The sequence below is a fragment of the Octopus bimaculoides genome, chromosome 3 (assembly GCF_001194135.2).
Source record: "Octopus bimaculoides isolate UCB-OBI-ISO-001 chromosome 3, ASM119413v2, whole genome shotgun sequence".
NCBI classification, from domain to species: domain Eukaryota; kingdom Metazoa; phylum Mollusca; class Cephalopoda; order Octopoda; family Octopodidae; genus Octopus; species Octopus bimaculoides.
The window spans coordinates 136,659,606-136,672,999 of NC_068983.1; the positions used below are offsets into that span (position 1 = coordinate 136,659,606).

The following is a 13,394-nucleotide window of genomic DNA, read 5'->3' on the forward strand; positions in this document are numbered from 1 at the left end:
GAGGGCGGGTTACCGCCAGCGAGTAGATAGGGCTCTTAATTGTAGATTTTAAATATTTGAGACAACAATGCATAAATAAGATGAGGACAAATATCCATCAAATGTAAATAATGTACACTTTTTCTGACACTCAGTTTATTCTGCCAGCTTGACACCCTACTACTACTACTACTACTACTACTACTACTACTGCCACCAGTAGTAGTAGTAGTAGTAGTAAGAACTTATATCACTAATAACAGCCACTTAGGACAAGCCATTAGAATGAACTTGGTAAATGCAAAGACTGATAAAACTCAGTCTGAGAGCAAATGAATAATCTGTGGAAAAGGAAACAAAAGTATCAACCATTTCTTAAGTGGATGCAATAAGCTAGTTCAGAAAGAGTATAAATGCTGGCGTGACTGTATCAGTAAAAGAGTGCATTGGGATGTTAGCTAAGTGTGCGGATCCAAAGTGACAGAAAAGTGTTATGAACACATACCAGAGGCTTGTGAATGAAAATTTACAGGATTACACCTTAATTTTATAATTAACCAAATGATTCTTTCTATTTAAATAGATTCCGAGTTTTTTGCCATTTTGTCTGCAATCACAACTATTTTGGAAACTTTGTTTTGGCCTGCATCCTCATCAGTAGTGCTATGTTAGCTGCTGAAGACCCACTTGATCAATCTGCTGAGAGAAGTAAAGTAAGTATTTGTACCATTTATTTCTTGTATTTCAAACAACACTTATATAAGGTAGGAAATTCTCAGGTAGAGCAGATATTTATGGTTTAGGCATGAATCTGGAATATCCTTCTTGGTCACACAGAGTTATCTGCTATATTACAATTTTCAGTCAGACATTTGATTACTGCTATAGCTAAAATTTTATTCACTAAGAATTGTTTCCTCTTTATTCAAAAAGAATTCAGAATGCTGTGTGATATGTAGAGTGAAGGTTATGAGAAAACCTATCCATAGTTCTTTTGATGAAGACTCATACATCTAAATGTTCTTGACATCACATTTGTTTCAATCATGATCACTTTTTCTGTGGTGCTCCATGTTTGAGACATAGTTTCTTTGTTACTTCACTAGTTACTTGTTACTTCACTTGTTCGTTGTTACTTCACTTGTTCGTTGTTACTTCACTTGTTTCCTTGTTACTTCACTAGCTAAGGAGGTTTTTACTTTGATTGAAAATCTTATGTTTTGAAGCATTTACATTGGTAAAACTATGTTACTGATTATGTATGTGCTTGTTTAAATTTTAATCCAAGAGACTTAGAGATCTAGTGTATATTCTTGAACAATCATGCTAATTTCATGGTGATAATGATAATGACAACAATAGCCACCACTATCACCAGCAACAGTTTAGTTCATATATGCTAACTAGATGTATTATTGTATAATGAGGATTATTACTATTGTTGTTAACTGATTTTCATGACTGAAATTAGACTGTATTACAAAAAAATTATTCTGAAATTTTCTAGTTCCTATTCTTAACAGACTTGGATCATATTGATTTTAAAGGAAATGATTGATTTTAGCATATTTGCTCGATTGAAGCATCCTGCATTGTCATGATAATTAACATATTTCTTTGATGAAAGGATCTTGAATGGCTATGCTGATTTACATATTTTTCTAGTGAAAAAACCCTGTATCATTGAGCAAATTAGCATTTTTTTTTTAAATCTAAAGGATCCAATATTATCACATTAATTCATTCCACGTAGATTGAGAAGCTATTGTTGTGTTAGGATTCTTAGACTATTTTATTCTCATTGTAGTAAGTGTTGTATAGCAAGAAATAAATTAGTAGTGAATTGAATATATGTTCTAATTTCAATTCCTGTTGAAAATTATTTTACTTAGTTTAGCTAAAAATTTCCTTGAAATAGTCTTGAACATCACAGAATCCATTCCCCTTTCAGATATATGGATTTGTGTACTAAATATTAAATCAATTTTTACTCACATGTTCTATTGGTCAGAATCAGTGCTAGTATTGTCTTTACTTGAAGTAAGATAATTGCATTAGTTATGTGTTTGTTTCTGTCTCAAAATTAAAATGCAAGTCGTCTATATCATCCTTACTATTTTTTTTACACTTTTCAATATTCTTTTTTTACCAGTGCCACCTGACTAGCTCCCATACTGGTGGCACGTAAAAAGCATCATTCGAGTATGGCTAATGCCAGTGCCGCCTGACTGGCACCCGTGCTGGTGGCATGTAAAAAGCACCATTCAAGCATGGCTGATGCCAGTGCCACCTGACTGGCATGTAAAAAGCCCCCACTACACTCTCAAAGTGTAGGTTGGCATTAGAAAGGGCATCCAGCTGTAGAAACCTTGCCAAATCAGATTGGATCCTGGTGCAGCCTCTCAGCCGGCCAGTTCTCAGTCAAACTATCCAACCCATGCCAACATGGAAAGCGGACATTAAACAATGATGATGTACTAGTAAAAGATATACAATGGCAATAAATTGAATATAATCAAAAAGCAGACCAAAGGTTTTAGTTTGCTAATATCACTTCATCATAAAAACCAAAATATTCTAATCAGATGATGACTGTTATTGATAAAAACACATGTTCATCTATCTAATGAAATTCTTCTATATTTGTGAGGTGTGCATTTTGTGTGATATTAGTTTCACACATACTACAGTTAGTAAAACTAGGAATGCACTTGGAGAGCACAGACCTCCACCAAGCAGCTCATTTCCACCCACATACACACATGCTGAAAATTGCCCGATTTCCCAAACCAATGCTGGCAAAAACATAACCTTCTTGGCAGGGGCAAAAAAGAATAACACAGCCATATGATTTATAAAAAAAAAAACCTTTAACAACAGGAATCATCTGAAGCAGTTATAATACACCAATGACAACACCAAGCTCCGCAGACCTCCACCAAGCAGCTCATTTTAAGATAGATACGCAAGTATAATTACTAATAGAGAAACGAAAATAAACTTTGGAAACAGCAACGCCACCATAGGTTATGTGGAAACGATGAACGTGTTTTCAAGGGAGATAATCAAAGAATCTAATATTGTGATACTTCATGTAAAGTAAATATAACAAATGAAAAATCTTTCATAAAAATTCCCAGATCACTTCCAAAATTTTATCATCTGTTCCTTGTGTCATTACCAACTTTTCTTGCAAGTTGCATCAAATACCATTCACAACTTTTTGAGTTATTTTGCACACAGATGGACAAACCAACACCAATGAAAACATAACCTCCTTCCTTGGCAGAGGTAAAAATATAGGAATTCAATAGTAAAAAAGATTATACTTACTGTTTTCAGTGTAATCTCATTAGTATGATACGCTCTAGTGAAAGGATGTTGAAATACAGAAAGACAATTTTGAAGAATAGTAAGGTGCAAAAATTGAATATGCTAATATCAAGCTTCTGGTTTGTGTTTCTCAGCTGAAGTTCTGCCCATTGTTTATTTCCTTTTCCATTCCTCTTGGTTTAGAATATCAGTATTATACAAAAAATATCACACACTATACTAGAATAAACAGTTTAAGTGTATTTTACTTGTATGTTTACAACTGAGTGTATACATTCAGTTATATTGATTTCAAAAGATTGGAGAATGGAAATTGTAATATAATATTTATACATTTTTTGAGGGCATTAAGAAAATAAGTCAAATAACTACAACAAAAATATTAGACCTGGGTCATAGGCTTGTTTTGTCTGTAGCTTACTACTTTTGCTGTTGTACTTGCCATACTGATAAGTGCTCTAAAAGTTGCCATCTCTACTCAGTATGACTAAGTTTTTATTTAGCTCTATGCCATAGAAATCTTATTCAATCAGAACTACTTTATACAATCAGTGCTACTCAACAAAAACACCTGTTCAGATATATTTTGACAGGAGAGTTGCAGATAGTTGAATTACAGGCTACCATCTGAAGTCTTAATGGAGCTTAAACTGTATCTAACAGTTCATTGTATCTATGGTTAAGTCATTTTATCCATGTCTATAAATAGATATCACAAGATGGAAACAACATACTGACGTCAAGCAGTACTGAACATTTGGAATTTTCCAGTTGGCTTTTTAAGTTTTAAAGTACTTAGTTCAAGTTCCGCTATGGGTATGCATTGGAGACATGAAGACAGAAACTTCAGTGATACCTGCTAAAATCTAATATTAAATTCATTACCAGTCACCATTTTTAGATGGAATTCTGAGTTCAATATCAGTTTCATAAACCAACTATGTTTTTATTTATCTATTTATCTTGTTTCATTTTGTTTTTGTAACAATTTTTATAATAAATTCAATGAATGTAACAAGTCCTTAGTATACTGAAGTTACTTTGAAGTTGTAGAATGTTAAATCAACTGATGGTTAGATTAATTTCATTTAGTCAATGTTTATAATTTTATGTATAAAGTTTTTTAATAAAAAATGATGCTAAAAAAGTGCATCTCAAAATATATTATGAACTTAAAGTTGATTGAAATACAGTAAGATGAACTATATTTTGACAAATTATCATCTTTCAAGCACAATACATTTCTTTCTCCTTCCTATACTCAGTGATATTATTTCAATTTTCTTACAGATATTAAATTATTTTGACTATATTTTTACGAGTGTATTTACTATTGAAATCATCATCAAGGTAAGTTTTACTGCCAATTAACCTGATATTTAAAATTTTGTACATATATATTTTCTAAGAAGTTGTTCTAAAGAATAGTAAAAAGTAGTGAAGTAATTGTACTATTAAACATAGCTTTTCAGTAGCAAAAATGATAAAGTTATTAATACTATCTTGTCTTCAATGAGTCTGTTGTTATACAGCTCTGTATCTCTATGCAAATATCCATGTATTTGTGTTTCTTCATCAATATCATAGACATCATATTGTATTCATAAGCTAAATATTTCTTTGACAGGTGAGCCAATGAGGGAAACCTCTATGTGGTTGCTCAACCTGCTAGAACTAGCTGTCAAATTTCTCCCAAGTTCACGCCCTGCCATTTGGTATTAAGTCAGAACATATATTCTTAAAAAGACAGGATGATGACAGTTGGAAGTCATTTGGTTTAATGTACAAGTAGTGACAGAATATGACTTTTTGATGATTGAAAATACAAAAGTTGATATCCAAATAGGGTTCTTACAAAGTAGCATTTGAAAAAAAAGAAAAAAAGAAAAACCCACTAGGGAACCTCTACATGGTCACTCAATCTGCTAGACATAGCTACCAAATCTCCCTTAAATTACAACCTTCTTACTTAAAACTTACTAACTTAAAAATAGAAGACATATTAGAAAGAAAACGACATAAGAAAAAAATGCAGTGATCAGTGCAGGAACACCTGTTGATAATGGATTTTCTCAATCAAGGCTCACCAGGGATTAAGCAATAACAATAACCTATAGATAAAATGAATGTAGGATTAACTGGGGAGTAATCATGTCATTTAATATAGTGTTAAATAAATAGATAAGCAAAAATAAAATTTAGGTTTGAAAATAAAGACAGATTACACCAAAAGTTGAGAAGAAATGAAACAAACTAAATGAGCTGTCGAAGGAGATACTTGCTTGACTATGTACCTAAGTGTGAGATTGTGTATTTCTGAGATCTGTGCATATATGTATGTAGAAAAGAATTTCCCTTGATTTGCTCATTTTAGTTATTGTTGTTTAGACCCAGGTCAAACCTGAACCAGGGTAAAGACCTCCTTCAGTCATGAATGACCATGGGATTGCAGCTAGAAAGTTACCCTCTGAGGCACAAGTCCAGGCAAGGTTGTTTATGGAAGACCATCAGTCACCCATGCTTTCCAGTCTCCCCTCTCCATGCCACCTTTGTTATCCAAGGGATAGGCAAAGACATGGCTAGAGGCAGCAGATGTAGACTTAACAGTATATATATTTGTCCAATCATTTTTACATTTATTTTCCCATGCAAGACAAATACATACTGTTGAGACGTTTTTACTTCTAGATGCCCTTCTTGTCACTAACTTTTTTTTTTTTCTTAAGTTGAGAGAGTTTTTTTTTTACTCCACTCTGCTTTGAAAATATAGAGCTAGCAAACAATTTATCACAGGAGAATAACATCAGACAATACTCAGTAATTTTTTATATGAGTATAGAATGTAAACAGTCACACACATATTCACATACATGTATACATGTGCATCATTCATTTTTCTAAGATATCATAGGTTTAAAGCATTGTTTTACAACCAGATAACCTTTTTGTTGCCAACCTTTACCTGTTTTTCCAAGTAAAGGATTTTTTATTCCACAGGTCTTTAAGTAAGGTTAATTCTTGGAATTACAGCTTGTAGTGAAATAAAGAATGGTAAGGAGTAGCAAGATGAAGGTCCACAATGTGTGGTCAGATGTTAAGACAAAGGAGGGCAGTAGGTGGTGAGATGAAGGATTGTTATAGATGACAAGGGATCGTAGGGCAAGATGTTATGAGATCTATCCAACCCATGCCAGGATGGATAAGTAGACATGTGATGGTAGTGGTGGTATGTGGCAGCCCATCCAACCCATAGCAGCTTGGGAAAATGGACATAAGCTGATGGTAGCAATGATAATAACAGTATATAATCTTGATTCATTGAAAATATGAATAATCAATTTTAATAGAATTTCTTTATTTTTACTTACAGCTCATTAGTTATGGATTAGTTCTTCACAAAGGCTCCTTTTGTCGAAGCTATTTCAACTTGCTGGACTTGTTAGTTGTTGGAGTATCTCTTATATCCATCAAGTGAGTTTACCTTTAATTGTTCACTAAGCAATTGGTTATGACCGAATAAGTTTTGTGTGTGTGTTTGGTGAATATTGATTACATAGGTTTGTGTATTTATATTTTCTAAGTATGTGTGTATTTGTAAATGTGCATGTGTTTGAGTATGTGTGTTTATATATGTACTTATGCAGGTGCATGTTTGTGTGTATGTGTTCATTTGTACCACTTATTTCATGATTAAAAATTTATCATTTTTTTTACTTTTCAGCAATTATATTGTTAATGTGTCTCTTTGTGTCCCTTTGAATTTCATACTCTTAAAACTAGTTGTCTATATGTCTACATTTACACTTCATCTCTATTCTTTTAGAGCTACTTTATAATACTCTACATCTTCCTTATTGATTATCTATATTACACTCAGTAGTATTCCTTTGCACTCAATATTCTTTCAGTATCCATGCTAGTTCATTAACAACCAACTGGTATACTGTTTGAGTTCCATCATAAGTAGTGTATTATGACCCACAATCCCCTAGTACACCTTATTGTAATTAGGTGATAACATGGAGTGGTGGATGGGAGTTAAAAATCTTCCCATGATCAAACTCTATGAAAGACTACCATTCCTAGTTAAGGAGCAAGAAAAGTGAGAGAGAAAGCAATGCCTGGCTTTCAAACCTCTTACAACTATGAAAGTTGAGATAAACTCCAATTCATATCAACTATGGAGATAAAGTGGCAGAGAGGATAAAGTGTTGACTTAACTGCTGAAAGGTCACAAGTTCAAAACTGCTGCTAGTGATTTGTTGTATTTCTAAAAAGAACACACTTCTACACTGACTTAATTCTTCTGATCTCAGAAATAAATCCAGAATCATCTGGGAATTCTACCTGCAATAAACCAACATCCTATACAGAATGAAATATACATGCCTTCAAACTGACAAGTATCCTTGAAAGGCAAAGGAAATGTATTCATTAATTTTGCACATCATCCATTATGATGAATACTTTTATTACAAGTCTAGTACTATAAACAAGATATGCTGGAGCTTACTCATTAAATCCAATTAGTAGTTCACCATTTAAAATCCCCCACCAAACCCGGACAACATTTACTGTAGTAATGTCTTGAATAAACTCATTTTTAGTAATGCTTTGACATAATTAAAGCAACTCTTACATACACACTCACACACATAGTTAATAACTTTTAAGAAAATCTTTCTTTAGGTATATATGTAAATATGTATGCATAGGAAGAGTGTCCAGCTCTAGAAACTATGCCAAAGTAGACAGTTAAGCTTAGCACAGTTCTCAAGCCTCTTAGTTATAGTCAAACCATCCAATCCATACCAGCATGAAATAAAGGACATTAAATGCAGATGATGATGATGATGTTCATCTGTGTATCAACTGTTTTCAGTTTTATTGAACTCTAAACTTTTACTGACCTTTAAAATTCACTGCTTTCAGGCTTGTGGGATCTATGTATTCCCTGAAATCAATGATTTCAAAAAGCTGGTGAACAGCAAAACTCCTCAGAGAGCCTGGTGATAAACTTTGTCTTACTTGGATTGTTTATGCTTTTCTGAAAGGCAACAATTTTACACAACCTCATTTTCTCATCCCAACAAACTTGAAACCTATTATCAATGTGAGAAGTCAGTATTTGTCCATATATATCTGTGTATATGTATATGCATTTGTTTATATTTTTGTTATATTCTGAATTTTCCTGCTTCCTTCTTTTCTAATTAAAGTCTAAATAGAACTTTTGTAATTATTTTCAAAATGAATATCTAAAGCACAAGAAAGAAAGAATAATGTTCCAGAAAAACTAGTTTTATCAAAGTCTAGTTATAAAAACATCATTACTAAACAAAGAGATACTCTGGAAATTTACAAAATAATTAACTCATATTTTTTATGCATAAACTTTAAAAAATATGTTTTTTTGATGAAAAACAATATTCATATTATTTCCAGATATTTTTTTAGTATTCAATTTATGTTTCTCAATATCATAACTATGTATATTGAAACAGTCCTCTACTCTGTGAAAATAATGCCACAACTTCTATGCTTATTGTTGACCCCTGCAGAATGTTAAATAATTATTTCATTCCTTGGGAATTTTAATATTTCATACATGTTTTTTTATATACTGTTGCACTGTTTCTTTCCAATATGATGTCAATATATCTGATTACAGGTTGCTGTGTTTTGTGTCCATGCTTACAGAAATATCCTATCTATCATTGCTACACATCAATGAGCAAATATCCAGATAGATGGGTTTATGAAAAAACTCACATTGTTGTAACTAAATCTTTCTAAAGCTATGTATTTGATTAGCTTGCTAACTGAAAATGATTTTATATAGTTTGTACTTAATTTGGTTAATGTCAGATGCAGTAAAGAAGTGTGTTTGTGTGAGTGATAGTTCAAGTACTAACAGCTCCTATTGTTACACAAGTAGTTAAAATCCATAAATGTTTCGGCCTAGTAAATTATCTTTTTCTTTTGCTTTATCTATGAAGAAAAAAATCATCACTTCTTTTTCATCTTCCTTTCTTTGTCCAACCAGCCCCAGGTGAGAATTACCAGCATCAATTGGTGCTTAATTTTAACTTTAAGCATGTCAACTATGACCTTAGAATACAGTGCCATCGGTATGCTAGTGCTTGACTTACTTAGAGCAGCCCTTCCAAACATATCAATCAATCTGTCTATCAACTATTTTCAATAGGTAAATATCTAAGGACTATCTCTTTTCAGAGATTTTTCAGCAAAACTAGTCAGAAGTGTTAGAACATCTGAGTATGTCACAGCTTAGAGTGAATATTGAGTAATGTAACAAATTGGTTATAAGTCACTGAATTTTATATATGAATTTTTAAAAATATATCTAATATTGATTAAGAAACTATAATTTTCTATATACTCAATTTGTGGTTATCTTTTTTACAGCTTTATATATTTTTTTATGTTTAAGTTAAAATGCAGACATCAACAATCAAAAAAGTGCAATGAGGGAAGATGGGAAAGTGCTTATTTTCTTCATATGTGAGTTAGGATGACAATTAAGGCTATCTCAGTATTGTTCTTATCAGTAATTTAGATTAAAATTATAATAAATTATTTTCATAGTACTTAGTTATATATATTAAGCCAGTTTAGATTAAAATTTCACGTGACAATCACAATTTTAAAACTTTGACATGGAGACTGCAATAATTTTTCTTTCTATATTTGTCATGCTCCTATCTGACTTCAATTGCTTTAGTGGTTTGCTGCTACTTCACTACATATTTTCAAAATGATTATTAACTCTGCAATCACAGAAAGCAAAACAAAACAGAAAATTCAATAAACTTAATGCAATTTATACTCATATATACTTATAATATATGTATATATGTGTGTGTCTATATATATATATATGTGTGTGTGTGTATGTATTCATATATATATATGAATAATGTACATGTGTATATAAGCAAATATATATTTGCATAAACATATGTAGGTATATATGAATAGTGTATTTGTGTATGTATGAAAATACATGTATATACAACTATATTGTCTGTATGGAGACTACATATGTGTATGTATGAGAATATGTATATATGAATAGCATAAATGTGTGTATGTGTGTCCTTATAAAGGTGGGTTTGTAAACCTTGTTTGACTTGATCTTCTGAATATATAGACAAATAGATAGTTTCTTTTATCACTTTCATTTGTGTCAGTCATTTGACTGAGTCCATACTGGGGCACTGTCTTGATGAAGATTTTAATCAACTATATCAATTAAGATACTTATGTTTCTAATATCTGTTAATTATTTCAATTATTTCTATTTATTGCACTGCTAAGTTATAGGACATGAATACAGACACTGCTTTATGAGTGTTGTCAGACCTAGCATGTTAGAATCAAAGACAGTCACGCACACGTGCATGCACACACACACACACACACACACACACAAACAAAAACACACACACACAAATACACACACACATGCACAAAATAGGCTTCCTTATGGTTTCTACTAATTTCACTTGCAAGGCATTAGCTGGCCCAAGATGCCATGCATTGAGTCTGAACTCAAAGCCATGTTGTTGCAAAGCAAACTTCCAAATACATTTGTGTATGCATGTATGTGCACACACAATATTCAAGACCATCCAACAGAGATAAGCATAGTTTTTGCAGAAATAAAACAGTGAAGACACAGTATGTCTGTGGCCAAATGCTGGAGCATGTCCGTGACTGATATTATGCCAGTCACTTAAATGGCCTTTCTCTGGATGTGTTGGAGATGATTGTATGTGTAGCAGCTGTAGCATCCTAGATGTGGAAGCAATGTTCAATTGTGGGTTTCACTTGAGCTTTGTAGGGCAATAATGAAAAATTTTCTGATCTTGAAAAGAAGGGCCAATCTTTGGGATGCAGTCTAGTTATGTTTAGTATGTGCTTTCACCAGGAGAGATTAACACTGATAGTGAAGCCTAACATTTGAAGCAAATGTGAACACTTTAATTGAGTACTAATGTTTAATGTGGTGTGATGGTATTTATTTAATATGAATAGCACTTGAATCTTTTTGCTATTGAAAAATAAAACAAGACTAGCATGTACCCATAGAGGATATTTTTGAGGTCACTATTGTGGGATCAGATTGGTTGTGTGTAGATGATCTTTGGTTGGGAAAAGTTAGGGAAGATTAAAGGGTTTATCTTCTGCATAAGAGTGGGTGTTGTTGGATGACAAGTAGGTCATAGATGTAAGGAAGGAAAAGAGTGGGGGATAAAACTGAACCCTGGGACAAGCCAGAGTCGATTGAAAGTGAAACAAAGATTTTCATCAAAACACTTGACAGTGGTGAAATTTGTCTAAGTGATAGGAGACTTATGTCACCCTTAGGTGGGACATTTCAATAGAATTGCATACCAGACATTGTCAAGAACTTTGCTGATGTCTAGGGCAACCACATTACTTTGATTGAATTTCTATGTGAGTATGTAATATATGAGTATACACACACCAACACACATTCATACAAGCTTATATATATATATATATATATATATATTCCTGTTGAAAAAAAGTCCTATTTGGGTTGGGAAAGGAAGAGCATCCAGTCATAAAATTTCTGCTTCAGTTTTCTCCTAAGCCATGTTAGCATGAAAAAATAGTTATTACACACACACACACACACACACACACACACACACACACACACACACACACACATCATGTGCATATATGTATTTTGTTTGCCTTTACTGTTTATGTGCCCTTGTTAGCTGATGTTTGTTTATTTAATTATTAATTTACTTTAGCTATTGCCCCTCTCCTCACTTCTGGTTTATCTCCAACCAACCAACAAACAATTACATTTTTTTCTTTTAGGTTTTAGTAATTGTTGATGCTAAGCGTTTTAAAAAATTCTTTTGCAGAATATTATCTCTTGAAAAGTTTTGTATTGTTTGGAAGCTGCTTTGTATGCAAAAGTTTGTGTCAATAAATAGTTTGCTTACTGTGTGTATTTGGAGTAGCTGAAAAAGCTGAGTGTTGGATTAAATGGCTTGCATTTAGTTGGTATATTTCTGTGTATTCTGAGTTCAAATCCTGTTATGCTCAACTTTGCTGTTCATCCCTTGGCATGGGGTAGGGTTGATAAAGGAATACCAGTTATTTTGGAGAACATTTTAAATCAATTATAATACACTCCTATAAATTTCTATGTCACAATGTGAGAAATCAATATATATTATTTCAGTTATCTTGTTTGTCTCTGTTTTCATGTATATTTGTATGTATATGTCGATGTGTGTGTGAGTGTATATGGGTATGTGTGTGTGTGTATGTGCACATTTGTGAGTGTGTATATATATATATATATATATATATATATATATATATATATATATATATGTGTGTGTGTGTGTGTATACATGTGTGTGTGTTTGTGTGTGTAAATATACATGTATATGTGTGTGTGTGTTGCAGGTTCAAATTGTTTTCTATACAGTGCTCACATGTATGTATACACACTGCAAAACTCCTTATTAGCAATGAAGATATACGCCAGGTTGTGCTGTTTCTGTTTTATGATTTTAACTTAGGCTCATAGCAACATGTAATCACAACAGATCCTTGACTGATGCAATTTGGTGTCCAGTAAGGTGGACTGATACAATTTGTCGATTCTTTTCTGAGATGGTCTAGAATAAAGTGCAGAAACATAATGGAATGCTTGTAGTGTATTTGAATTCATGTTCCATGAATAGGTAGTTCAATGCTTTAGCTATGTGGTTGTGTGCCCTTATATGTGTACTTTTAAACTTGCTTTTGTCTATGGTTGATGAAATTAGACACCATTTGTTAGTTCATGAAAGTTAAACTATGCTTTATGTTAAAGTAAATTCTGCCCTACTAAATTTATTTGTATTTAAGTGAGCTAAATTTGAGAGTTATATCTGGACTCAACAATCTGCTTTTAACAGGTATGAACCACCAACCTCTTGTTTGGATGTTTGAAAACTTCCATGTTCTCTCAGCTGTTATATATATATATATATATATATATATATATATATATATATATA

The 13,394-nt window shown here is 32.4% G+C and overlaps 1 protein-coding gene across 1 annotated transcript in view; it reads left to right on the top strand.

Moving 5' to 3' along the window:
• Window positions 1-13,394, top strand: part of LOC106872359 (muscle calcium channel subunit alpha-1-like) — a 434,563-nt gene that overhangs the window by 261,042 nt on the left and 160,127 nt on the right. The window contains 3 exon segments of the mRNA XM_052966564.1: window positions 563-692; window positions 4,603-4,662; window positions 6,683-6,783. Of these exon segments, the coding sequence (XP_052822524.1) occupies window positions 563-692; window positions 4,603-4,662; window positions 6,683-6,783 (291 nt within the window).